A 26763-nucleotide genomic window follows, 5' to 3' on the forward strand; every position below is an offset into this window, starting at 1 on the left:
GAATGCCTGTGAAATTCACTTGTCATATTTCTTTTAAAGAGTTTATCGTGTATTACCTGACATTACAGTTACCCATTACGAGTAATTATCATAAGTACAACCTTTATCATCATTATCACCTTTGCCATCATCATAGACAGATGTACATCTAGCAGAATGAAAGTATAATAAGAAAATTATTCCTGACTCACATAAGGAAATCTTGAAAGTTTTTCTTCTATCAAAATCTTACAAGTTGACTTAAAAGACAAGGTATGGTCATAACCGTTTCTTTCAGTTTTTCCATTTTCATGGCTAATTACATTGTAATACTTAAGGTGAGGGTATAGCATTATGGTGAGGGGATAGCACTGCTTGTGGTGAAATACATTCTCCATGAGCAATAATCTAGATTGAAAAAGGTAAAATATGTATATTTTCACAGTTTACCTTACACAAATAGAGTGAGTTGTAATTTTTGGTGAATGAGTGAGAGGTCAGTTAGATGACTGTACAGAATTTTAAAATATCCAATTACATATATGGTGGCATCAGAAGTCTCTTTAGCAACTCTCCTAATATCATATAGAGATAAAAGCAGTAAGACAGGGCAATAATCACAGCCATACTACTCATTTATAAAATCTCAACGAAAATTATCTCTGAATTAGGTTTTAACAAAGAAGGATGAGGCTCAATTGTGATGGCACGACAGACACCAAGTGCCAATGGTACAATACATTTAATACGACTACCATACTTCTTTGTGGTTTTGTTTTTATCATGATGTTTCGGACAACGGCCACAGGAACAGAAGTCAGTGGGTTAGAGGGCTAAAGGTCGAATGGAGATATACAAGTAAATCTTGGAGACAGTGCAAGTTTAGTTCCAGATTAGCAAAATTAAGTGAGTCACATGAATTATTGCATTTCCCAGTGTATATAAAAGTTATGTTTACACTATTCTGTAGTCTACTAAGTATACAAAGCATTACGTTAAGAAATGTACATACCTTAACAAAAAAAACATAATTTATTGCTGTGAAAGCTAGTAATATCTGAGCCTTCAGTGAGCTGACCTCTTTTTGCTAGTGGAGGCTCTTGCCTCAATGTGGATGGCTGCTGATTAATCAGGATGGGGTTGCTGAAGGTGGGAGCAACTGTGACAATTTCTTAAAAGGAGACAATAGTTAAGTTTGCTGCACCAAAGGACTGTTACTTTCACAAAACATTTCTTTGTAGCACGTGATGCTGTTTGATAGCATTTTTCTCACAGTAGAACTTCTTTCAAAATTGAGTCAGCCTTCTCAAATTCTGCCACTATTTTATCAACTAAGTATATGTACTATTCTAAATCCTTTGCTACCATCAGTGTCAATGTTCTCAGCATCTTCACCAGAAGTAAATTTCATCTCAAGAAAGCACTTTCTTTGCTCACCCATAAGATGCAACTCGTCATCCATTCGAGTTTTATTGTATTTTATGAATTCAGCAACATCTTCAGGCTCCACTTCTCATTTTAGTTCTCCTGCTATTTTTACCACATCTGCATTGACTTCTTCTAGTGACAACTTGAGCTCCTTAAAGTCATCCATGAAGGTTGACATTAACCTCTTCTAAACTCCTGTTAAATATGATACTTTGACTTCCTCCCATGAATCACAGATGTTTTTAATGGCATCTAGAACAGTGAATTCTTTACAGAAGGTTTTCAATTTCCTTCGCTCATATCCATCAGAAGAGTTATAAGTTAAGGCAGTTATAAGCTTACTAAATGTATTTCTTAAATAATGAGACATAAATACTGAAATTACTCTTTGATCCATGGGCTACACAGTGGATGTCGTATTAGCATGTATGAAAACAACATGACTCTCCCTGTACATCTCCAACTGAACTCTTGGGTGACCAGCTACGTTATTAATGAGCAGTAATATTTTTTGAAAAAAAACCATATATTTTTCTGAGCATAAGGTCTCAACCCTGGGCTTAAAATACTTAGCAAATCATGCTATAAACAGATGTGCTCTCATCCAGGCTTTATTGTTATTTTAATAGAGCAAAGGCAAAGTCCATTTAGCATAATTCTTGAGGGCCCTAGGATTTTCAGGATGGTAAATGAGCATTGACTTCAACTTAAAGTCACCAGCTGCATTAGAGTCTAGCACAAGAATCACCCTGTCTTTTGAAGCTTTGAAGCCAGGCATTGACTTCCCCTCTCCAGCTATGAAAATCCTAGATGGCATCTTCTTCAAATAGAAGTCTATTTCAGCTATGTAAAAAATCTGTCATTTAGTGTAGCCACTTTTATCAATGATGTTAGCTAGAACTTCTGGATAACATGCTGCAGCTTCTCCAACTGCACTTGCTGCCTCACTTTGTAATTTTATGTTTGGAGGTGGCATTTTCCTTAAACTTCATAAACCAACCTCTGTTAGCTTCCTATTTTTCTTCTGCGGCTTCCTTTCCTCTCAGCTTTCATAGAATTGAAGAGAGTTAGGATCTTCCTCCGGATTGGCTCTTGCTTAAGGGAATATTGTGGCTGGTTTGACACATCCGGACCACTAAAATTTTATCCGTATCAACAGTAAGGCTTCTTTGATTTCTTTTCATCTATGTGTGCATTAGGTTAACACTTTTAATTGCCTTCAAGAATTTCTCTTTTGCATTCACACCTTGACTAACTGGTGCAAGAGGCCTATATTTCAGCCTAACTCAGCTTTCGACATGCCTTCTTCACAAAACTTAATCATTTCTAGCTTTTCATTTAAGGCAAGACATGTGAGACACTTCCTTTCACTTGAACACTTGGAGATCATTGTGGGGTTGTTAATTGGGGCAACATGAGTCATGCCCATTTGAAATAACAAACTTAATCAATCAATGTTGTGTGTGCTCTGAATGCTCCACCAACCAGCCGCCCCACCATCTCTTTCTTTCTCTTTGGACCTTTCCAACTTGGAGAGTTAGTCAAGGTGTGAATGCAAAGGAAAAATTCTTGAAGGAAATTAAAAGTGTTACCCCAATGCATACATAGATGAAAAGAAAGCAAAGCAGTCTTACTGCTAATATTGATAAAATTTAGTGGTCTGGACAGATCAAACCAGCTACACTATTCCCTTAAGCAAGAGCCAATCCAGGGGAAGACACTAACTCTCTTCAATTCTATGAACACTTAGAGACCACTGTGGGATTGTTAATTGACGTCATTTCAATATTGGTTTGTCTCAGAATAGAAAGGTTCAAGGAGAGAGGGAGAGAGAGATGACGACAGAGGGGGTGGGGGCTGGGGGGTTGGGGGTGGGGGAGGCCGATTGGTGGAGCAGTCAGAACATACACAACACTGATTGATTAACTTTGTTATTTTATATGGGCATGACTCATGTTGCCTCAAAACAACAACAATAGTAACTTCAAAGATCATTGATCATGGATCTCCATATACTCTTTGAGTGTAGCTTTTGTACTCTAGCCAGTGTCAGCTTGTCGAGGGCAGAAATCATTTCTGGTTAATCTTTCTATGCTCTCAGTGCTCATTGCAATACCATTCACATAGTACGTGTCCAGTAAAAACGTATTAAGTGAATGATACTTGAACTGAAAAAATGGTGATGAAATGTGAAGATATGATAGTAAGTCAAGAAAGAAGATACCTCTGGGCTTTATTCATGAAATGGTAGAGATATAATTAGCTTTAACATATAAATTGGTTGAAAGTAAATTAAATCAAAATCCCTATGCTAAAGAGTTATAATACAGTCTATTGTGATGTAAATATGAGTTCATAAGAATGTTTTCAATGCAAAATGAGGCTTGGTGATTAGACTATCATCTCTGAAAAAAATCAGTCTTTAGTATTATTTTATGTAGTTCTTTTTATCCCTAATAGTGGCCTCAAACATTCTATCTTCATCAACGTTATCCTTACCACAGCGCTACTTACACATTTTCCCAATTTATCATCAGCTGTCATGCAAAACCCAGAACAAAGCCACTTAACCAAAGCACATGTTTGACTGTGAATTAGGCTTCTTCTTTTTAAAACAAAGGTATTATTTTCCTGTTGATGCTGGCTTCCATCGTAAGCCCATAATAACTGGCAACCAACAGGTTAGAAAATAAAATTTTTTAATTAATTGATTAGGAAATTAATTTTTTTTACATCCAATACTGGTCGAATGTATTGTTATATCCAATACTGGTTGTGAAAACTTGTGCTTTTGGACTTGTGCTTGTTACACTCAGTCTTGCTTAATTCTTGAAAGCATCATACATTTAAAATAACCCATTAGCTGTTTTCTAGCTGAGGATGAATAGGTAAAGACAATCATTTCCACAATGATAGTTGGAAGTAGCTATAGATATTATCTAATTCAGTGGATTTCTTTAAGATCTCAGTTTTCTATGGCTGTGTCTATGGGGCTATAGGATGAAGGTGGGAATGGGTGACAGTTGAGTCAAATTCTCTTGTTTTGATTCAGGATGCCTACACCTTCAATTTTTTGTTTCTTTGTTGGGCTTTCACATGAGACTTTTAAAAAATGTGTTCTGGGTATTTTAAAAATGAAACTCAAAGTCTGTTATAGTACTCCTGGAAAGTACTATCAAGCAATTGCACATGATGTGATGAACACTTGTTATCTTTTCTATCACTTTCGATCTTTTCTTTTTTCTTTAATGATCTGTGGCCTAATGCTTCCATTTTTTCAGAAGAAAATAAAAGGCTCAGAATGCTAATGACTGTAACCAAGTCACGATGCAGCAAAATTGGTGTGTCACTTCTGACAGTTTCTCTAACTCCCAAACCAATGCATATTTTGATAATTGCCCTCATTATTTCCTCAAATATACTTCCCTGTCAGAAAAAAATGATTATATATAAAATTAAATGAGGAAAACTATTAATAATAAAATATCATGTTGTCTTGGGTTGCCTTTTTCCAGAAGCAAACCCTGAGCAAAGTATTTGAATGCAAGCAACTTATTTCAGAATTGATTCCAGGAAGCACAGCAAAGAAGTGGGTGAGACTAAGAAAAGAATAAAACTAGTAGAGTGTATGTTTAATGAGCATGTCATCATTGTGATAAAGTGAAGTTTCAATACCACTTGAGACCTCTAGAATGATTTGTCCCAACTGAGAAGCAAAAAAAGGTGGGGAACTTCCTGTAAACTCCCATGTATAATGTGTTAGGAACAATTATTATTATAATTACATAATTTATTATTAACGATCACATTGTAGTTTTATTAGTATAAGGCTGAATGCATACAAATTTTTGCAAACTTCAAGGAAGTTTCCATTTTATTTGAAATTAGTTTTTGATTAAAAATGATGGAAGACTCCTTCAATCAATTAAAAATATCAGCAGATCCATCTGCTTGGAAAATGATTCTTCCTGATGCTGGCTTCCAACATACTGGTTGACATCATTATGCTGGCTTAAGCAGTCATAGGGGTAATTGTTCTTACAGTGTGATCAATTATTTTACTTTTCCTACACACTTTCAACCTGTATTTATTCTCCATCTTTGTTACATTAAAGATTGTCAGCGTTGTCCCTTGATTAATTTGACAGCACAAATGAATATCGACATGGCACTATTGCCTTAAAATGGAAAAGGTAAAAAAGCAATCATGAATCAAATGTTACTTTAATGCACAATTTCAGGTTTTGAGTTCATTTCCACTTCTGATTATGGTTATATCTTCTACCTTCCCTTTCCTTTCATGCCTTGTTATTCAAAAGGTCAATATGTTCATTAATTATGCAACAAGTGTCATGTTTACAATGTTCGTAAATGTAGTCATAACACTTGATTTTTTAAAGTAATATAATAAAATATATCCTCTGTGTTCGCTAATATAAGCCCACAAATGATTGTTTCATTTTCTAATCAATTAAAAGTATAATGTATACAATTGGATTCTGTCAGGCTTGATGTGTCTTAAACACAGCACTTCAAATTCCACTATGTATGAAAAAGACTGTATATAATGTCAATAGAGAATAAATAGAATTGTTACAAAAAGCATCAAAATAAATGATTAAATATATATAGCTCTTGGCATGTGGCTTTCTGTTACATAGAATTGTGATTTTTAATGATGGACAATTTCAAAACCAATTTGCTATATACTTAATGCGTCTTTGAGATTTTCCTTCCACAGAGAAGATTTAGGATATTATAAAATAATTAATGTGTCCATATCTTTATTAATTTTCTAATATCACAAAGCTGTGAATTAGAGGAAGTATGTATTAACATGTCATATCATTTGATACAACCACTGAATTCCTACTCTTCTTTGCAGCCTGAAGGCACTTGTGTCCTCGCAGACTTTTCAGAGTACTACTGAAGTTTAGGCTGTAAACCAATTACACGTTTGCTCTGCTTTCCTATTACTGGCCTTATACATCCCTATTCGCCAACCCCAAATCCTTCAGTATGTAGTTCTCATTTTCTGATGAAAACTCAGTGGAAAAATGGAAGTAGACATTTGCTTTTAATTTCAAGTACTTTACAATAACCATGCTGTGCAGTACAATTGGGTGATTCATGAACTCCATCATTTTCTATTAATGTTGAAACAAGAAAAATGAAGAACCACATCTCTGCTTTGTGTTACTTTACCAATATGCCACGTACGTTATAAACTAAACTGTCAATTTACTCTTCTATTATTTTATGTGATGACTCTTATTAAATTATTTGTATTTATCAGTGAATAAATTGAATGCATTAATACCTCAGGGGACGTCATGTGTAAATCACAAAGGAAATAAAGCTTTTAAAATACCATGTGGGGTAACTATCATACTGTCATAACTAAATATCCCAAATTTTAACACAACTCATTTCCATAAACTGAATAAAGAGGAATCTTGAAAATAGTACTGTTCGTGTACTATGGTTAGTAACATTAGAGGGAAGAAGGCGGCAATGGAAATGATGCCACCTTAGGACTCAAAAAAATTACTGGCTGGGTAACCCATCACTACTTTAGGGAAACTTGGCGTTGCTCCCTCCAGAAGAGCTGAGCAAAGGGTAAAAAAATGAATAGAGGATTCATAGTCCTTAGGCATTAATAATTTATGAATAAATAACCTGAAAAGTATAGCACAGCAAAAAAACGTGGTGACACAAGTATTAGGAAGATTCTATGAGAGTATACATAGAGGTACATGATCCAGCCAAAAGTTAAGAAGAGGCACTAGCTACATTATTTTGGAGGATTATAAAGCATGTACCAAGTAAATACGTGTAAGTAAGAATTTTTTATGTCTGTGGGATGGAGTCAACATTTCCAAAGGCACATGACAGAGAAGTGTGTTACAGTCAGAGAACTGTTTGTATGGCTAGGATGAGGCATTCACGTGGTGGATAAAAGATTAGACTGAGAACATGGCAGGGAAATTGTTGTAAAGTACTTCTTTCATAGAAGTTATCTGAATTATAATCTATACATAATATAAAGCCACTTGTGGATTTTAAGCAGAGGAATAAGATACTGAGTTTTGACTTTGAGAGTGATAAGCCTGGCAACCTTGTGAAGGGTAAACTGGAGAGAAGCAAGAAGGAAGATATGTTTAGGAAGCTATCCATGTATTCGAAGTCAGATATGGGGATCTGTATCAAGATGGTGACTGTCACGAGATATGGAGGGCGGGATGGCAGAGCTAAAAGAAATTTAGGATACAAATAGGGAGAAATTTATTACATGGCTCTCTATAAAGAGGAAATAACACTTCCTACCTTGCTTATTCACATAAAAACTATGTTAGGTAAATTAAACATGAAAGTATTTTGTTAATTTTAAAGTTTTATATATTTAAGGAATTAATATTATCAAGTGCTTATTAATTAAAGGTACTGGTTTAATGACATTTCTATTTGTTCACATACAGTGAACCAACTATAAACATTTGCTTCATTTACTCCTTAAGAGAAATGTAGCATGTTAGGTAACTCATCTGGATTTAAATTTCTAACTGGAAGTACTATTGAGTATCTACTTTGCATGAAGCTAGGAAGTGTGGCAAGGGAACTTTGGCCAAGGACTAGAAGATAGAGAGACTGATAGTACATTGTTTCTCAGGCATCTGTGGAATGCTTCACCCATGAAAAAGAAAGAGAAAGAAATATTTGCAACTAAATATGGATGAGAAATAACCCTAGACTAGGCTGCTAAAAAGAATTAAAACAAAAAATTCTTACAATAAATTCAATCCCTAAATACAGGCACAGTTTAGCTGTAATCTGGTCTCTGGATATTAACCCACCTAATTCGTATTTAGGTTGCACGTGAATAAGAGCTCAGTATTGAGAAAATTCTATTTATTCAATACAATGAATAAAATCAAGGAAGTGATTCCTCTAATTACCATTTTGGAAAGAAAAGATACAGAAATTGAATTATTTAATGATATTGGAAAAAAAGGTTATCCCTCAAACCAATGGCGGAAGAACTAAAGGCAGGTAGTGACCTAAATCTGTTTCTAGAACTAAATTTCCTTCCAAGTAGGTACAGAAGCAAATCATGGAAGGAGTGCAATGTATATAATCTTATAAATCTGGTTCTGATTAGAGCTGTTCCACAAGTAGCTTAATCTCACTTAGGCTTAGCTTGTAGATCTATAAATTAGACATAATGAAACATTTTGAGGTGGGGGGTGTTGTTCTAAAAAGCAGCTAAAATAATGCACAAACTGGACCTAGCTTGTTAAAAATAAATAGTAAACATTAATGTACTAGTAATGATGTTTTGTAAACTAAATCTTATCTCAAATAAAGAAAATATTGTAAAATTTGTGTTGTTCTTCATCCACTATCAAAAATTAAAATTTTTGGAATTAGAACCAATTTTGGAATGGGAACATTAATGTAATAAGAATAAATGTGAGAAGAAAATCAATATAATAATAAAGTTATGAAAGAAGAAAAATAAAATCTGATGTCAAAAGGAACATACAGGTTTAAATATTGCATGGTCATGCTATATGACAGTTTGTTAGTTGGAGATATCTTTGTTTACAAAATCAATGAAATTAATCACGCATCACTCTATACTTGCTTTTAAAATTAGCATGTTATCATTTCTTGGCCTTCCCAAAGAGACAAGGAGTTTAAGTCACGATATTAGAAAGGACTAAAAACCCTACATGATTTACTAGAAAAAAACCCTTTACGTCAGTGTCAGGAGATTTTTGCTATATATCTGGACTTACTATTAACTAGAAGAAACTTAAAGGAAATGACAATTCCTCTATAAGTCTCACTTTCCTCATCTGTCAAACTAAGAGATGGAACTAAATATTCCTTAGTGGAATCTGGGTTTTAAAATTCTAAGTCTCTACAAAAGATTATCTGTCTAGATGTTTGTAACACATACAATAAATATAGGGACCATATAAAATGTAAAGAGCTCATACCTATAAAAAGCAAAACGGTAAATCAATAGAAAAATGAGTATGAGATTAGAAAAGTACACTTTTATATATTTGTGCTATAGTTCAGTAAAACGTTTTAAAAATCAAGCTGGATAGAATTACTTTAATCTATAAAGGGAAATTACTAATGAAAGTTGGGAGGAAATGTTATTCTTACTACAGATAACGTCCACAGGACCAATAAACATAAAAAATGGTTCTCAAATTAATTAGTCATTATAAAAAAAAATGAGAAACAAAATGAGATACTATAGTATAAAAGCCAGAAAGGCTGAAATTAAGGACTAATAATACTAAGCATTGACAAATCCAGAACTTCTAGAAAGTACTGATGGTTCTTTGTTTACCTACCTTGAAAAACTACTTGGCATTTTCAACTAAAGATGAGTATTTTACTATTCTATCACCTAATAATTCTACTTCTTGGCATTTGCTTAACATAAATGTATGCACATGTACAGCAAATTTGCAAGAATATTCCAAGTGAAATTATTTTTATGAGTTCACAAATGGAATCAATTTAAATAATCATCCAGATTAGATGGAATAAGAAAATTATAGTACATTTATATGATGACATACTACACAACACTGAAAATAATGGAACCAGAACTACAAGAAACAAAACAGACAGATCTCACAAACATAATGTTGAGAATTAGAAGCCAGTACATCTGTATGGCTTCAAGTATATAAATTTCAGGAACTATCTAAATTGATGTTGTGTTAGAAGTCAGTAAGACACTCATCTCTGGGAGTGTATTGACTATGAAGTGGTAGGACAAAGTTTTTGGATGCTGGTAATATTCTTTTCTTGCCTTGAGTAATTACTGAGGTGTGCCCAATCTGTGAAAGTTGACGAAACTGTACACCTACTGACTTGTGAATTTTTATACATTCATGTTATAGTTCAGTAAACTATTTTTAAAAATCAAGCTGGATAGAATCACTTTCTTTAATCTATAAAGGGAAATTACTAATGAATGTTGGGAGGAATTTTTCCTTGACTTTAGCCTATATATCTAAATGACTTCAGAGAGTCAGAGATACAAATAGAGATATAGATAAATATAGACATATATGCATACATATGTATATCTACATATGCAGGAAGAGGGGGAGGGAAAAAGGGGGAGAGAAAGAAGGAGAGAGAGACTTCCTTGAAAATTAAACTCTTCATAAAATGTACTACTTGAGAGAGAATGACTTTCTGGATGGATTCAGTTATTCAGAAAATACCTTGTTTACCTATGTGTTTTGAATTTCCTAGGAGGAGTTGGGTATGAGGCTGAAGATCAACTAAATTGTAAGACGTTGAAGTTGGAGGAAACCTTACCGATTATCTAACACAATTTCTTATTGTCACAGGTTTATTTGGCAATAGGTCTCTTATATCTAAGATGTTATCCTTTCAGCCCTCCTTCATAATCTCTGAGGTCTGATTCTGTGATTAATTTAACTTTATACATGAGTGAAACATTTTCAGGTAGCCTCTATTTAAGAGAGTTAGACATTGAGATAAAATATGACAATTTCTCTAAAGTTAGCATAAGAAAGAGTTTCCAGGGATAGATGTACATAAACTACCAATGAGAGTAATTGTTTTCAAATTCTCCTGAGAGGAAGTTTGGATGGTCATGGTCATGCTAGGTTTAATCATATTTAATCTCATTGTATGCAACTGGCTTTTGCAACAATCTAGACCGTTTCCTTCTAGGTTTAAGTCCAGTGAAGATGAGCAACAGGTGGTAGGCATGCCCCTTCTTATTTCAAGTGACACTTCAAATATGTCGCTTTACTCTTTACTTTGAATTACTATTTTTTGCTGGATTTGCTTTCTTTCTGTTCAGTTATCATTTTGCTCTTTGACAGACTTGTCAGTTTTTTCACATCACTCAAACTAGAAACTCTGGAAGCCTCTAGGTCAACCAACTTTACTGTCTGGATTCATAGTTGCTGTTGCTCTCTGGCTATCACTGTAGATATTTTCCAATTTTCATCCACATAAAGCACGTTCATCTCTAAATTCCTCAGGGACTGTATCTTAGTCATCTTGCTCTAGCACAGAGCCTGGCAGTTAGAATTTATTAATAAGCATTTGTTGGAAGAATATGAAACAGCAGAAACAACCTGTCACTTCAGTTGGTGGGCTCTAATCCTGTCTGGATGATCTAATGGAGAAATAGACTCTGATTCCTGCCACTGTGACCATCAAAACCAGTCCATGAATGGGTCAGCAGCCAAATGGAGAGGAACCTGAGATTCCTAATCACTAAATTAATGTGTCCATTACATGTTGGCTTTTACTCAATTTCCTTCTTTTTACACTTGTCATAGAACATAAATGAGTCCCACATCTCTCCTAAAACCCTTACAATTTCAGGTTAGCATTAGTGTCACTTTCAATGATACAATACATAGTTGCTGTACTGAATAATTCTACTTACAGCATGTATAAAAGAAATCTGTACAAGTAAAAGCAGACTATTATGGTCTTTATCACATCTTATCCTGGGTGTGTTACATTCAATCATAACAATGTCATGATCAGAGCAGAATGATACTGATAAGTTTATTTTCCCTACTGTTCTTAGCTCTTTGCATTCATAACCCTGTCTTCAGATTCCAATATAATGCCAATATTTCTTTTGGAAATTTGATAAGCACCATCCATTTACCTTCAAGTGTATATGGACAGTGATTAATCTCTGCGTACCACCTATTTTTCCAGTGGCCATCCTCTGCCTCCTCTATAAATGTTTGTTCAAAAGAATATCTCATTTTTGCTTCCCATAGAACTTTTGTCTAGACAATATTTTCACCCATTTGCTTATGTATTGTAGTGCACTTTAGGATGTAACCCCAAAGCTCAAGAAAATAAGTTTTTTTTTTTTTTGGAGGCCAGTCATGTTAGGCATATAATTTATATGTTAATAATTTAAGTCATCTTTTCAAAAGTAGTATATATGTTGATTACTTATTCTTGATTTATTCAGAAGTCACACTTTATATTGCAATTAGTATCTGTAGGTCAAAACGCATGGAGTTATAAAAAGGTTTTCTTTAAAAAATTTGCTTTCTAAAATTATCAAAGGAGACACTGCAACATTACAGTTAACTTGAGTTTTTTTCATTTAATTTAATGATATTGTGAACAGATCCACAAGACACTGTCTTATATTTTGCTAATATCTATATAGAGTGGATTAAATTTGTGAAAAGATATATCTGCACAGACATTCTATAAATTTCTCAAGGTCAGAAAATAAATCATAAAAAGACTTAATTCTGCTAAAGCTTTAAGCATGCTAATATTTGTTAACTTGATCTTATAAAATGTCATTTGAGATGTGTTTATCTCCAAACCTTAAAATATTATTTTTTATTAATCAGGTTATAAGTTTTTGCTTACTTGCAATAACTATATTATTTTTTTCTGTTGACCCTAACATATAACAAATGAAGACATGTTAATATAGAACATGTTAAGAAGATAAATAAAACATCACCACTCATGTTACCATTGCAAATACACATAAGAGTTTTATAATAAGACAGCCATCTCCTCCCTCTGACTTATATTTTCCTGAAGGACATTTACATAGCACAAATATTTTAAAGACTTTTGGCTATTTAATGGCACCTTGAACATATACTTTGAATCTAAGGCAAAGGAGAGTCATATTTATTTCCTTTCTAAAACAATTTAAAGGTAACATGTCCTTATTTGCTAAGCTGAAAGGAAGATGAAATCAAATAAATGGAAAATCAAATATTTTTAAACTTCTAGGAGCTTTTTGTTTGCTTTTTTTTTTATTTTAATAAGAGAAACAAAGCAAAACATATAAAAACACAAAGTCTCACCCAGCATCCTCTTACAAAATGCTCTATTTTCACATAAGCAGTACTGTTTGTCCTATTTATTACTGGTCTTTAAGAGACCTAGACCTAAAAAAGAACATCTTGGAAGGCTAGTGTACTTTCATAATTCCCTGAGCAGCTCAGTGATTATGAGGAATGTGAACCAGAGTTCAATATTCTTACCCTTGGAATCAAGAAAAAGAAAGTCCTTTAAAAGATCAAGATCTTTGATAGCAGTAACAAGAACTAAATTTGCCAGGGGGAGAGCCATACTCTTATCAATTTCAGGCAAGAAGCAATCTTTTTCTGCATAGCGAAAGGCAAGCTAACTAATGCAAAAATCTGTGTGACTTCAATTATTTAAAATTGACTAGATGGGTGAAAAACAATACTTTCACAGTATTTTTTCTATCTGTAGACTTTACTTGTATGTTTGTTCTTATTTTATTCAGAGATATATTAAGAGCAAATGAAATTATTTTCAAACACACAAAAAAAGCTTCCCCATGACAACTTTTTCTCAATTGCCTCTTGTCTTTCCTCAGTTTTATTATCTTCAGTGGGTCTCCCTCATTGCTCCACATTTCTAAGTCAACAGGAAGAATTTCTTTCAGACCCTTAAGCCTTGTATCTGTTACCATAGAGACAGGAATCACAAAATAGCTGCTCAGGAATATCCTCATGGAAATACAACAAGAATCCTATGGGTTTGACAGGAATTTCCAGTGCTACCAGTGAGCAGAAATTATACCTTTCCCTAGAAAAAAAAAAAAAGGTCACGATTTTAGTTGCACATTTTTGTTGCATATTATGGAACTATGGAGATTGTAATATTTGCTGGTGAATTCAGAATCTCTGAGGTTTATGCTTAGAATTTGATTATAGCTTCTTCTATGACATAAAAAAATACCTTCTCGTATCCCCATGTTCAGGAAAATAACTCATTGCTAATTCTTAAATCTAGCATGTCTTATCAATCATTTACTAACAACCTTAATTGTTCTTTTACAGTACAGTGCATTTATTTTATCTTTATCCCTTCTAGAACATATTTGATCAAGAACACACTCATATTTTTATAATACCAAGTCTCTAAAACTCTGCAATTCCAAACCTGCTGAGAGAGTCTATAAAGCCATGAAGAGAGAAGAGAGTAGCTCTAAGAAGAAAATTCCACTCACTTTACCTTGTTTTCCATTGACTTTCACACTTTCTATAAGTCTACTGAAATCACTCGCTAACAGAAAAGCAGCAGTAAAAATACATGAATCCTACCAAATAGGTAAATTCAGCAAGATCAATGGAGTCAAACAAAGCAGATATTATATATCAGTCAATGATTGCAGAGACTTCAATTTTTTATAGCCACATTAAATAAACATTCCTCAGCAAGTAAATTATCTCAATAGATTAGCAGCCAAGTGAACCCATCTTTATCTGTTAGGCTGTATATTTAGACTACTTTCCATAGTCTATAGTACTTAAGAAGTATGAGTGGTTACAATTTCCGTTTATGGTATAGAACTGTATTTAACTTTGACCTCACTTGTCTAGATACTTGAATCAATAAGCAAAACACAAAATTTCTATACAGTCTAGAGATGAGGTGATCAAATTTTTTTCTATCAAGGGCCAGATCGTAAATATTCCAGCTTTGTGGCCCACGTGATCTCTGTCATAAGCCCTTAACTGTTTTAGCATGAAAGCAGTCATATATAGTACATAAACAAACAAATGGGTGTGGCTGTCTTCCAAATAAACTGGGTAGACAGTTAAATGGAAATTTTATATAATTTCATGTGTCACAAATATTCTTGAAATAAAACAATTCAGAAACGTGAAGACTATTTTAACTAACTGGTCAACCCGTAATAGATGTGATATGTGGGCTATCATTTACTGACCACCGGCCTGGATGGCTCAAGTGAAGTAGTAGAGACACTCAGAGAAGTAAGTGTCTTAAAAAAAAGAACATGTTTTTAAAAGAGATGATAGGACTGACAGATTCTTGGTTGAAAATTATCTCAGACATCTCCTTCAATTTCCATTTAGTGCAGGAACTCCACTCTTAGCACCGAGCACTTTAGGAACAAGGAGTGCAGTGTCTGACAAAGTAGTCAGTTCTCTGCTTAACACCATTAATGGGAAGTATACTTTTCCATTGCTACCATAGAGGTGCAAGTGAGTCTAAACCCTCTTCTGCATTATAGCACATCTAATATTTGAAATTAGCTTAATTTTCTCTATTTTTTTCTGCAGGTATTCTTCAAATTTTCACTTTTCTAGTATTTTCCATGTCCCACAAATGTAATCTGTATGCCCTTTTAGCATTCAGGCACATTTCGCTGAACATACCCACAAATATGATTCCTCTTAAATTATGGTGGCCCTCTAACATATGTATATATTATCATATATAATATATATATAAGATGGTATATATATATCATATATATATATATGATATACATATATCTCCTTCTAAATCTTGTTCTCGTTTTTCATTTCCTCTTTCAGGATTTATGTTCAACAATATTACTTTGTTTCATTGTATTTGATGTCGTATGAATTACGACTGATACTGAGATGACAAATAAATCAGTAATATTTATTCAATTAATTATTGTTAAGCTTTAACTCTCTTATGTTCTGTATTTGCCAAATTGATTTCACAAACCTTAGCTTATGATGTCATACTTATTCCTATTACAATTCTTCCCTTTGACCTCTCCACAGTTTTTAGGTGGTCATAGTCCTTTGGTACCCTAATAATTCAATGTATTTATTCTCCTTCCCAGCTAGACAGGCTATCTGAATCGTCCTTCAGTTTTTGGATATTAATATTTCACAGGCCAAGTAGGTCCAAAAACAGAGTCATAAGGCACCTTACAGAAGATTAGGTTCAAGTCAGATGGAGCCAATTATATAGAACTATGCTATAGTCCTGTGAGAGGCCCTCTTCCTGGTTTACAGTGATTAATTGACACATCAAAGGCAGAGTAATTTAGCAAGCTGATTGATTGACCATACTCTTATGTCAAACAGCAAACATTTCTCCATTTTCACCATATGGGCATCATAAAAATCTACCAAAGTCCATGCTATAATCAGGATAGCTAGCCATGTCACGTACTTTTCAGATACAATTGGAGAATCACAGCATATGTTACCTTTGCACTCTTTCCAAACCATCTCACCTTCAGGAATTTTCAGTTACTCCCAGTGAAAAAAAAACATTGCATATTTTTCTGGAAAAAATATTTCCAGTTTTAAGTAATTATTTACTCTCTGCAACCTAATTATGGACATTCCTTCCTATTTTTCACTTTAGTTTATTAACTCCAGGACCAACAAAAATATTGTCATGGCTTCCTCTTTTTAAACAGCTCTGACTTTTCTTTTTTCCCCCAAGGGGTGTGTGTGCATATACACATGCTTAAGTGGTTTGTTTATTTTTTACTTCTTAAAAGATGGATTATATGAGACTTGGAGGATAATAGGATGGAGCGAGCTTCTCAGGGAAAACATTTCAAAGCATGTCTCTTAACCGATAGTGTCTTCCCCGGCTCATCTTTCTGACGAGCAACACACCTGAGAGGCAGCTACTCTAACTCTTGTGGGAAATTTTTCCCGACAGTCTTATCACTAACAGAGAACTGAGGGAGGTTTTTTACTTAAAAAAAAATTGATGCTCAATAAGATTTTTAACTAAAAGAAATAAATCTTTGTTTTAGAATATAAATGCCTTAGAGAAAACAATCTGAGTTTGCAGAAAATTGGGGAAAACTCACATAGATTTATGAAAGTCGCTAATTCTGGATTTAAAAATATATTAAAATGTTAGTAGTCTATTTCATTGTGTCCCACTTCTCTTTCTCACTTTCTATTTTTATGCATTTCTCCTTCATCGTTTTTTCTCCCTTGAATTACTTCAGAAAACACAGGATTAGGCAATTGGGATTTGAAGACTTCACGTGGTCTCATTACTTTGCATGCTGACCCTGTTTAAGAGCAAGAAACACTGGCAGGCATTTCCAGCTCTTACAATGCATTTATCAATAAGCGTTTGTCTGCTCTTCAGGTGCGTGGCATATAGCCTTTACGATTTCATTAATAAGCAACAGCTGGTGCCACCTAGTGTCTGTCCTCTCCATTCATCAGTGAGATCAAATACAGAGCACTTTCTAACCACAAATGAAGCAAGCCTAAACTATAAACGAACAAATACAAAAACACAGTTTGGAGATTGCAGTGGCTGATTTAAATGACACTATCTTCATTGAGAAAGAAAAACCTCTTTTAAAAGTAACTATGGTAACAATAGTGTGAGGCTAGAAGAAAGTTCACATTTTTTCTCGAAGGAGACAATTCACAAAAGGAGAGTCCTACGAAAGATGCAATGTAAAAGAGTTTTACCGGTCTTGAATTGTCACTTAAAATGGTTATAAAAAGTTGAAAAGTAAATTTGCCCAAAGGTGACTGTATTTTAAACAATAGTGTAGACAGAACTGATTTTTCTCAACCAACCACAAAATAACCCTGTAGCATTTGGATGCAAAACTCTGTCAGTCTTTGAGCTTCCCAAAGATTAACCAAGTACTGTAATATACTATGCAAAAGCATCTACAGTACTTAAAAGTGTTAAGTGGAAATAATCAGATTGCCTGAGCCACATCATAAAAAGTATTTTTCTGCTATAATGATACATCTAGAAAACTATTTTCTCTTCTGCTGTATACATGAATTACAAACGATACATTCAATCACAGTCATGTATACTTCAAGGTTAAAAAGTACTCATCCAAATACTTGACTATTTTTCAAAACAGAAGTTAGCAATTATTTTGGAGAAATCCTAGTATAATTAACCCACCAGTTTCTAATTAATTTACTGATCTTTACATACGTGATGTTTTTAACTCACCCTTTCTAGGAGGAATACGTAATTGAAAACCATGGACTAACATTCAGAAAAAAAGTTACATAACAGCCAATAGTATTCCTTAACCAGACTGACTGGGATATTACAATTACTACAGAAAAGGCACTGCACATATGAGTAACACTGTGTACACTGAAAGGTCATATTAGATGTACATATATGATAGTCTATTAACTTGAATGATTTAGCTAGTCAGGCTATTGAGGAGACCGGGTAGAGAGCTGAAAGATTCTGTACTACACAGACAGTTAATAATCAGGCTTTTCATACTTAGGAAAATCTATTTCTATATTATTTAACATTTGTTTTAAACAATCACTTGTTAAATGTTTGAATGTTTTATTTTCTTGTGACCCTAGTGGTGGTAAACATTATTTCAATATGTACAGTCTGATTACACTAACTGACAGATCCCCATGACAGCATGTGAAGATAGGTTATAGAAACGATGCATAGTTAATACAAAAAACAAAAATTGCTCCCCTTTCTCCAAAAACTTTATTTTTGGAGCCAAATACCATTCGTGCTCATGCTCCATTTGCTTAAAAGTACTTATAACTATAATCCACTGATTGTAGGGCAAAGAAATATTGCCAAACAGAGAAAGGGTTCTAAAAATTGTACGCAGGCAAGAAAGAATGTAAGACAAAACTCATTAAAGGGCAAAATAAATAAATAAATAAATAAATGCTCACATTTTCAATAATTTATCATTTCTGTCATTATTCATTAACAGCTTTCAAAACCCTATCTGAAACAAGCTGATACAGAGAAATTAAGAGCAGTAATCAAGCGAGAAATGATAGACCAGCTGGGTCGACATCAACTTGGCAAAACGTGAATACAGTTCAATAGCTGAAACAGATGCTAGAGTTGTTGAAAAACCCTGCAGGAGATATTGATATATTTTCTTCATATAATGCAGAATGACTGAATAAATGTCAAAAGCTAGAAATTGATGAGGAGAAATGACTGACAGCCAAAGTCCTTATAAAATAGAAACCAAGTGTAACAATTTCCAACCTATCCAAACATTCCATACATTCTCATTTCTCTCAGTGTCTCAATATGCCAATACATCAATTAGTTCTTGCAACTAAATTGCATATAACTAACCTGGGGTAGATTTCCCCGTAGATTTTCTTCCCCCTGTCATCATCTACCTGAAGAAACCTAGACTCTTTAACAATACTTTATTCTGAAATCTTCTCACACTGATTTCTATCCCAGAAGTGTTTTCCTGAGGTTGGAGGCAAGCACATCCCCTCCCCAAAATATAACCCAGCACAAGGCAATTTTAAAATCCATTCTGTAAAAGCAACACTGTTTGCAGAGTTTGAAGAGCTCGGCAACAAACCCCTGCTACCAACCGCTGCTTGTTCAAACATATGCTTTGTCATGGTCAGCTTCTAATTGTATTCATAATGATGTAATAGCTTTAATAATCCTACCTTCCATGCCAGCTGTTTTTCCTGTCACTCCATCATGCCAATAAGTTGGCTGCTGTAACAAATCAAGATAGTGCAAAACAGCATCTTTCTCCTGATTCTGTCATCTTCCTGAAAGCATTCTATTACTGCCGACTGCTGGGAACCAGAAAGTCTATTTGAATTCCAACAGCTCCCCTTTCGCATGATTCAAGTTAGGTTAGGTGGGCATGCCTAACATGATTCTCTCAGTCATTTATTATGCAGCTGCTACAACGTCGGTGTGGTAACCACTCTGACTATCTGATACGTCAGTCGAACAAAACCTATACCTCGGAGCAAACACATGAGCCAGAACAGCGTTCTGCATTTAACGAGCATTCTTCCTGCCTAAAAAACAGTGGATATGCAAATCTCTTTCAGTATCTACTCGCTCTTCTGTACAGATGCAAAGCCTTTGGATTAGATTATTTTCCAAACTGTCACAAGAGTAGAGTTCCTTGCCAAACGTCATATTATTCACACTGAAATTTTGGCTGATTTTTACTTATCTTCACAGCCTTTTAAGGGTAAAAACTCTCTTTTGAATTGTACTTTTGAAATAAGGATGCTGTGTGCTCAGCTCCACGTCTCTGCTTTATTATAAAATATAGCATGCACTTTCTCAAATGGAATTTGGCTCCTGTGAATCTATGACAAATTTTCAAATAAGAGGATATTTCAAGAAAACGTTATTTATTTTGCACATTGGAGATACTTAAAGTCTGGCACTCTGTGTGTCTCTCCCAAGGGTAGACTTTATACTTGATATTTTGACTTTAGATGCCTGATTTCTACACAAAGTAAGAAATCAGATTAGCTCAATCTCTTGCACAACTTTTTAAAACAAGTAAGTAAATGCTATTCCGGAAAATGCATTTGTGTTTTAAAAATACTAATCATGAATCAGTACTTGTCAAAAGCAACTGTAATTGTTATCAATTATACAGTATAATTTTATCTAAAATTTCCAAGTTTGCTTATATTTTTGAAATTATAATACAAGAAAGTTTACCTGTTTTCATGAGAAAAATTGATAAAGTCTTATGTTTCCTCTCAGATACTTATTAGATATTTCGTTTGATAGGGAAGCTATCTCCCACCACCACAAAAAATAAAAAGATAGCTGGTTTCATAGCTACATTATAAAACTATAAGGAATAACTCATTTAGTATATTTGAAATATATAAAATATGCCAATGTCATTAATCTGAAACAATGTTTTCCTAAGGAGTATAGGGTATATATGTATGTGTGTGTGCATGTACTCATACATTTTAGCTACTCTACTTCCATTTGATTTTTATGTAACCAACACAAATAATCCCTATATATTAAGATATGTACAATAATCAGTAGCTTATAGTTTATCATATATAATTTACAAATGCAAGAAATAAACCTGAAATACACATAGAGTCCATATGAATCCACCAAGATTTCTCTAAAATAATACACATATCATTTCATAAAACTGCTCTGAAAAAACTGGTATATCAATTACTGCTATTTTACATAAAAAAGTCTTTTGTGATTAGCATATCTATTTTAGAGACTGAGAATAGCATAAATGCCATGTGTTTTTCTGTTGTATTCTTGGCTTCTGCTAGCCTCTCCAGCTTCAACCGTTGCCTCTCTTCCTCTTTATACTTTATTCCAGCCACAATGGACTTCTATTTGTTCCTCTAAAATACTGGACTCCATCCTGTTTCATAGATATTCCGTATTGTGTTTCACCTATTCATAAACCTAGCTTGAGGCTTGTGAAAATTATTTTTGAAAAAATGTATATGTTTTACATGTGTCAATATATGTATAGACAGTGAAATGATTACTACAGTAAAGCTAATTAACACATCCATCCTCTTACATAGTTACCCTTTTTTGTGTATTTGGTGATAACACTCAAGATCTATTCTCTTAGTGCGTACAGTATTACTATTAACTGTAGTCCCTATACAGCACATTAGATGTCTAAAATTTATTTATCCTAATAATGAAAATTTTGTACCCTTTGACCAATATCTTCCCATTCTCCCCCTTTCTCTGCACTTGATACCAAAAATCTACCCTCTGCTTCTTTATAATTGACTGTTTAGATTCTACCTATCAGTGAGATCAGGTAGTATTAGTCTTCCTGTGTCTGGATTACTTCACTTAGCATAATATTTTCCAGGTTCACCCACATTATCACAAATAGCAGGATTTCCTCCCTTTGTAAGCAAAACAATAGTATCGTACTGTATTTGTTTTATGTATATCACAATTTCTTTATTAATTTATTTGCTGATGTACACTCAGGTTGTTTTCATACTTTGGTTATTGTGAATAACTGCACTGAACATGGGAGTGCAGATATCTCATCTAGATACTGATTTCATTTCCATTTTATATATACCCAAAAGAGTGGGAGTTTCATCCTAGGGCATTGATATTTTCACATTTTGAGGAACCTGCACGCTGTTTTCCATACTGGCTGTACAAATTTACCTTCCCACCAACAATGTATAAGGATTTCCTTTTATCCACATTCTTGCCAAAACTTGTTTTTTTTTTTTTTGTCTTTTTTATAGTAGCCACTTTAACAAGTTTAAGGTGATACTTCACTATTGCTTTAATTTGCATTTCTCTGATGATTAGTGCTTTCGAAAGTCTTTGCATATCACTGTTGGCTATTTGCATGTCTTCTTTGGAGAACTGTCTACTCAGGAGCTTTGACCATTTTTAATCAGATTTTTTGGTTTTTGTTTGTATGTTTTGCTTGAGCTCTATGAGTTCCTCATATATTTTAGATGAAAGCTGCATAATGATCATATGGTTTGTTAATATTTCCTCCCATTCTACAGAGTCTCTTCACTTTGTTAATTGCTTCCCATGCTGTACAGAAGGTTTATAGTTGGTGGTAGTACAACTTGCTTAATTATGATTTTACTGCCTGTGCTTTTCATGTCATATCTAAAAAATGATTGCCAAGACCAATTCCAAAAAGCTTTTTTTAAATGCACTATCTTCTAGGAATCTTGTAGTTTCAGGTCTTACATTTAAATCTTTAATCACCTTTTAGTTGACTTTTGTTGTGTGGTGCAATTCATAATTACAAAGATATGAAACCAACTAAGTGCTCATCAACTGAGTGGATAAAGAAAATGTATATATACACCACAGAATACTATTCACCCATACAACGGAATGAAATTATAGCCTTTGCAGCAACTTGAATGGAGCCGAAGGCCATTATCCTAAGTGAACTGACTCAGGAATAGAAAACCCAATATAGTATGTTCTTACTTATAAGGTGGAGGTAAGCTATTAGGACACAAAGGCATAAGAACGATGTAATGGACTTTGCGGGGGAAGGTTGGGAGGCCCTGAGGCATAAAAGATTACATATTGGGTATAGTGAGTACTGCTTGGGTGATGGGTGCACTAAATCTCAGAAATCATAAATAAATAACTTATCCATGTAGCCAAAACCTACCTGTAACCCAAAAACTACTGAAATAAAAAAGTTGTGTTGTGACTTAACATGTAATCTACTCTGCAGAATATTCTGTGTGTATTTGAGAAGAATGTGCTTTCTTCTACTGTTAGATGGAATGTTCTATATAGGTCGGTTGATCCATTTATTCTCTTATTTTGTTCCAGTACACTTTATTAATTTTCCATATGAATGTTCTATAAATTATTAAAAGTGGGATATTAAAGTCTCCTACAATTATCGTTTTGCTGTACATTTTTCCTTTCAGATCTGTCAGTACTTCATGTACTTAGGTGCTCTGAAATTAAATGCATATAGATTTGCTATTGTTATATCTTCCTGTTGATTTGAGTCTTTTATCATTACATAATAACAGTCTTTATCTAGAGATAGTTCCTTTTACTTAAAGTCTATTTTGTCTAATATAAGTATGGCAATTCCTGCCTTTCTTTTTTTTGAGACAGTCTCACTCTGTCACCCAGCAGGATGGAGTGCAGTGTCATGATCTCAGGTCACTGCAACCTCTGCCTCCTGAGTTCAAGCAATTCTCCTGCCTCAGCCTCCAGGGTAGCTGGGATTACAGGCACCTGCCACCACACTTGGCTAATTTTTGTATTTTTAGTGGAGATGAAGTTTCACCATGTTGGTCAGGCTGGTTTTGAACTCCTGACCTCAGGTGACTGGCCTACCTTGGTTTCCCAAAGTTCTGAAATTACCAGCATGGGCCACTGTGCCTGGCCTATTCCTGCCTTCTTTTGGTCATTATTTACATGGAAATAGTGCCTGTATTTCCTGAAATTGAAAATGAGTTTCTTACAGACAACATATACTTGGATAACTTTTAAAATTCATGCAGGCCCACTATATTTTTTGATTGGGGAGTATAATCCACATTTATTGAAAGTAATTATTGATCATAAATGATTTGCTATTGCCGTTTTGAAATTTTATTTTTATTTATTTGTATGTTTTTGTAGAGACAGAGTCTTGTTGTGTTGTCCAGGCTGGTCTTGAATTTCTGGCCACAAGAAATCCTCCTGACTTTGACTGTGAAACTGCTGGGATTACAGGCATAAGCCACCACACCTGGTCTGGCTATTGCCATTTTCCTTTTTTTTTTTTTTTGTAGTTATTTTGTCTTTTTTTCCTCTTGTTGTTTTCCTTCATGTTTTGCTGGTTTTTGATTTTTTTCTTTTGTATTGATAGGCTTTGATTCTTTCCTCTTTCTCTTTTTTGTAACAACTATAGGGTTTTTCTTTGTGGTTGCCATGGAGTTTATATAAAACATGTTATAATAATTTACATTCAGCCAATAGCAGTTTAACTTCATGTACACACAACAACTCCAGACTTTTACCTCTCGTTCCCCATTTTATGCTAGTGACAAAACAATTTACATGTATTTATTTTATGTATCTTTACTGTAATCTATTTACAGTCATTTTTAATACTTTTGATTTTTAACTTTTATACTATAATTAAAAACAATTTACCCAACATTGTTATAGTAATACAGTATTCTGTTTCTCTTTATGTATTTACATTTACCAATGGATCTCATGCTTTCTTATACTATAGCATTACTGTTTAGTGTCTGTTAATTTCAATTTGAAAGACTCCCTTTAGTATTTCTCATTAGGCAGTTCTAGTGGTGCTGGATATCCTCAGCTTTTGCTTGTCTGAGAAAATTGCTTGCCGTCATTTTTGAAAGACAGGTTTGCCAAAGATAGTATTTTTGGTTGACAGTTTTCCTTCTCTTCTGGTCTGCAGCTTCCCCTCACATTTGATTGCCTGCCTTCCATCCAATCTTTAGGTATAATCTTGAAATACAATTTTCTGTTTAAGGCATTATTCACTCCTAGATAAAATATATTCCTCTACCCAATTTCATAGCACCTTGTATTTACTCTATCTTCATAATAGTAATGGCAAATACCATACAACATGGGGTAACAGACACTGTTGTAAAATTACATAGACACACACATATGTATGTGTCTATTTGTCTATCCATCCATCTATCTACCTATCGACCTACCCATAACTAATTTGTAAATACTCATTAAATCCTCACTCTGAATTTATGAGGGAGACTCTTACATGAATTTCACAGATAAGAAAACTGAGGCACATAAAATTTTAAAAACGTGTTCCAGTCTACCTTCTTAGCACAATAAGCAGCAAGTCAGTCTCATAAAAACATGGGCAGACCACACAACTTTATTTAATTGTATTTTCTTGTATACTATTAGTTCTCAAAACTGGATAGTATGTTTGTCTTGTTATTTGCTAAATCTTAATGTCTAGAATAGTACCTAAAAATTTGTATTTCATGAATTTACTTAACCAGTACAACTTGCTTTATGCAATGTTCTGTACTAAGCACTGTTGATATGGAGATGATTAAAATAAACACGGATTCTGTGTTCCCGGCACTTGTAAGCTAGTATGAAGCTCAGGTTCAAGAGCTCAAAGACAGAACTAAGAAGTGTTCATTGGCATGAAAGAAAAACTACATGTTTATTTTCATTAATGTTTCATTAAAAGGTAGCAGTATTTTTATTTATTTTTGTAGGTTATAAACCATAGTAGTAGTAGAAGTGCCTGTGACTTGTCACTAACAGGAATAACAAATACTTCATATCATTTTATAGAAGCTGTACAAATCTGTAAATATTTTTACATTCATTACTACTTTGACACTATGGTTGTTAATAAGCCTACCAATATATATTGTTATTTAATGTGTTAATAAAGAAGCAGGTATGTTATTATACTACAACTTTTAAATCTTTAGAAAACTGCATTTCAATACAACTAGTTTCTGTTGTAATCCTAAATGTTTTATCTTGCATATGTAATAAAATTCAGACACACTTCACAAGATGTCAAAGGCTTTAAAGGAACAGGGCTTTAAATTTCATCACATGTCAAAGAGGTTCATTTTAGAATCCCTGGTCTAGAGGATAGGAAAATACAGCATATCTTTAATAGCACTGTCTCCATAATCAGACTACTTGGGTTCAAATTATAGGTAAGTGACTTATAATTGATGTGTTCTAGGGCAAGTTACTTAACCTCAATTTATTCTTCTGTAAACCAGGAATAATAATTCCTCCTTTACATTCTTGTGATAATACATTAAGAAAATGATTGTAAATTACTTACTATAATACCTGACATCTATTTCACTTTCTTTTTTTAGTTTTACTTTAGGTTCTGGGGAAAATGTGCAGATCATTCTAGATTGTTGCATAGGTACACACATGGCAATGTGGTTTGCTGCCTCCATCCCCCCATCACCTATATGTGGCATTGCTCTCCATGTTATCCCTCCCTGACCTCCCCACCCCACCGCTGTACCTACCTTGGCCTCCCTCAACAGACCCCAGTGTGTGATGCTCCCCTCCCTGTGTCCATGTGTTCTCATTGTTCAACACCCGCCTATGAGTGATACTACGTGGTGTTTGATTTTCTGTTCTTGTGTCAGTTTGCTGAGAATGATGGTTTCCAGACTCATCCATGTCCCTATGAAGGACACAAATTCATCGTTTTTTATGGCTGTATAGTATTCCATGGTGTATATG

At 34.0% G+C, this 26763-nt stretch overlaps 1 protein-coding gene across 9 annotated transcripts in view; it reads right to left on the bottom strand.

Moving 5' to 3' along the window:
• DMD (dystrophin) overlaps positions 1 to 26763 on the bottom strand; it is a 2654855-nt gene that overhangs the window by 2270770 nt on the left and 357322 nt on the right. The window contains exon 1 of one of the 9 annotated variants that reach the window (XM_074391458.1): positions 19683 to 20026. The exons of the other annotated variants lie outside the window; for them this stretch is intronic. Coding sequence (XP_074247559.1) covers positions 19683 to 19689 — 7 coding nt within the window. The 5' untranslated portion in view covers positions 19690 to 20026. Of the gene's footprint in view, positions 1 to 19682; positions 20027 to 26763 lie in introns of those variants that run through there. 9 annotated transcript variants of the gene reach the window in all.

Source organism: Saimiri boliviensis, chromosome X (assembly GCF_048565385.1).
Source record: "Saimiri boliviensis isolate mSaiBol1 chromosome X, mSaiBol1.pri, whole genome shotgun sequence".
Classification (NCBI taxonomy): domain Eukaryota; kingdom Metazoa; phylum Chordata; class Mammalia; order Primates; family Cebidae; genus Saimiri; species Saimiri boliviensis.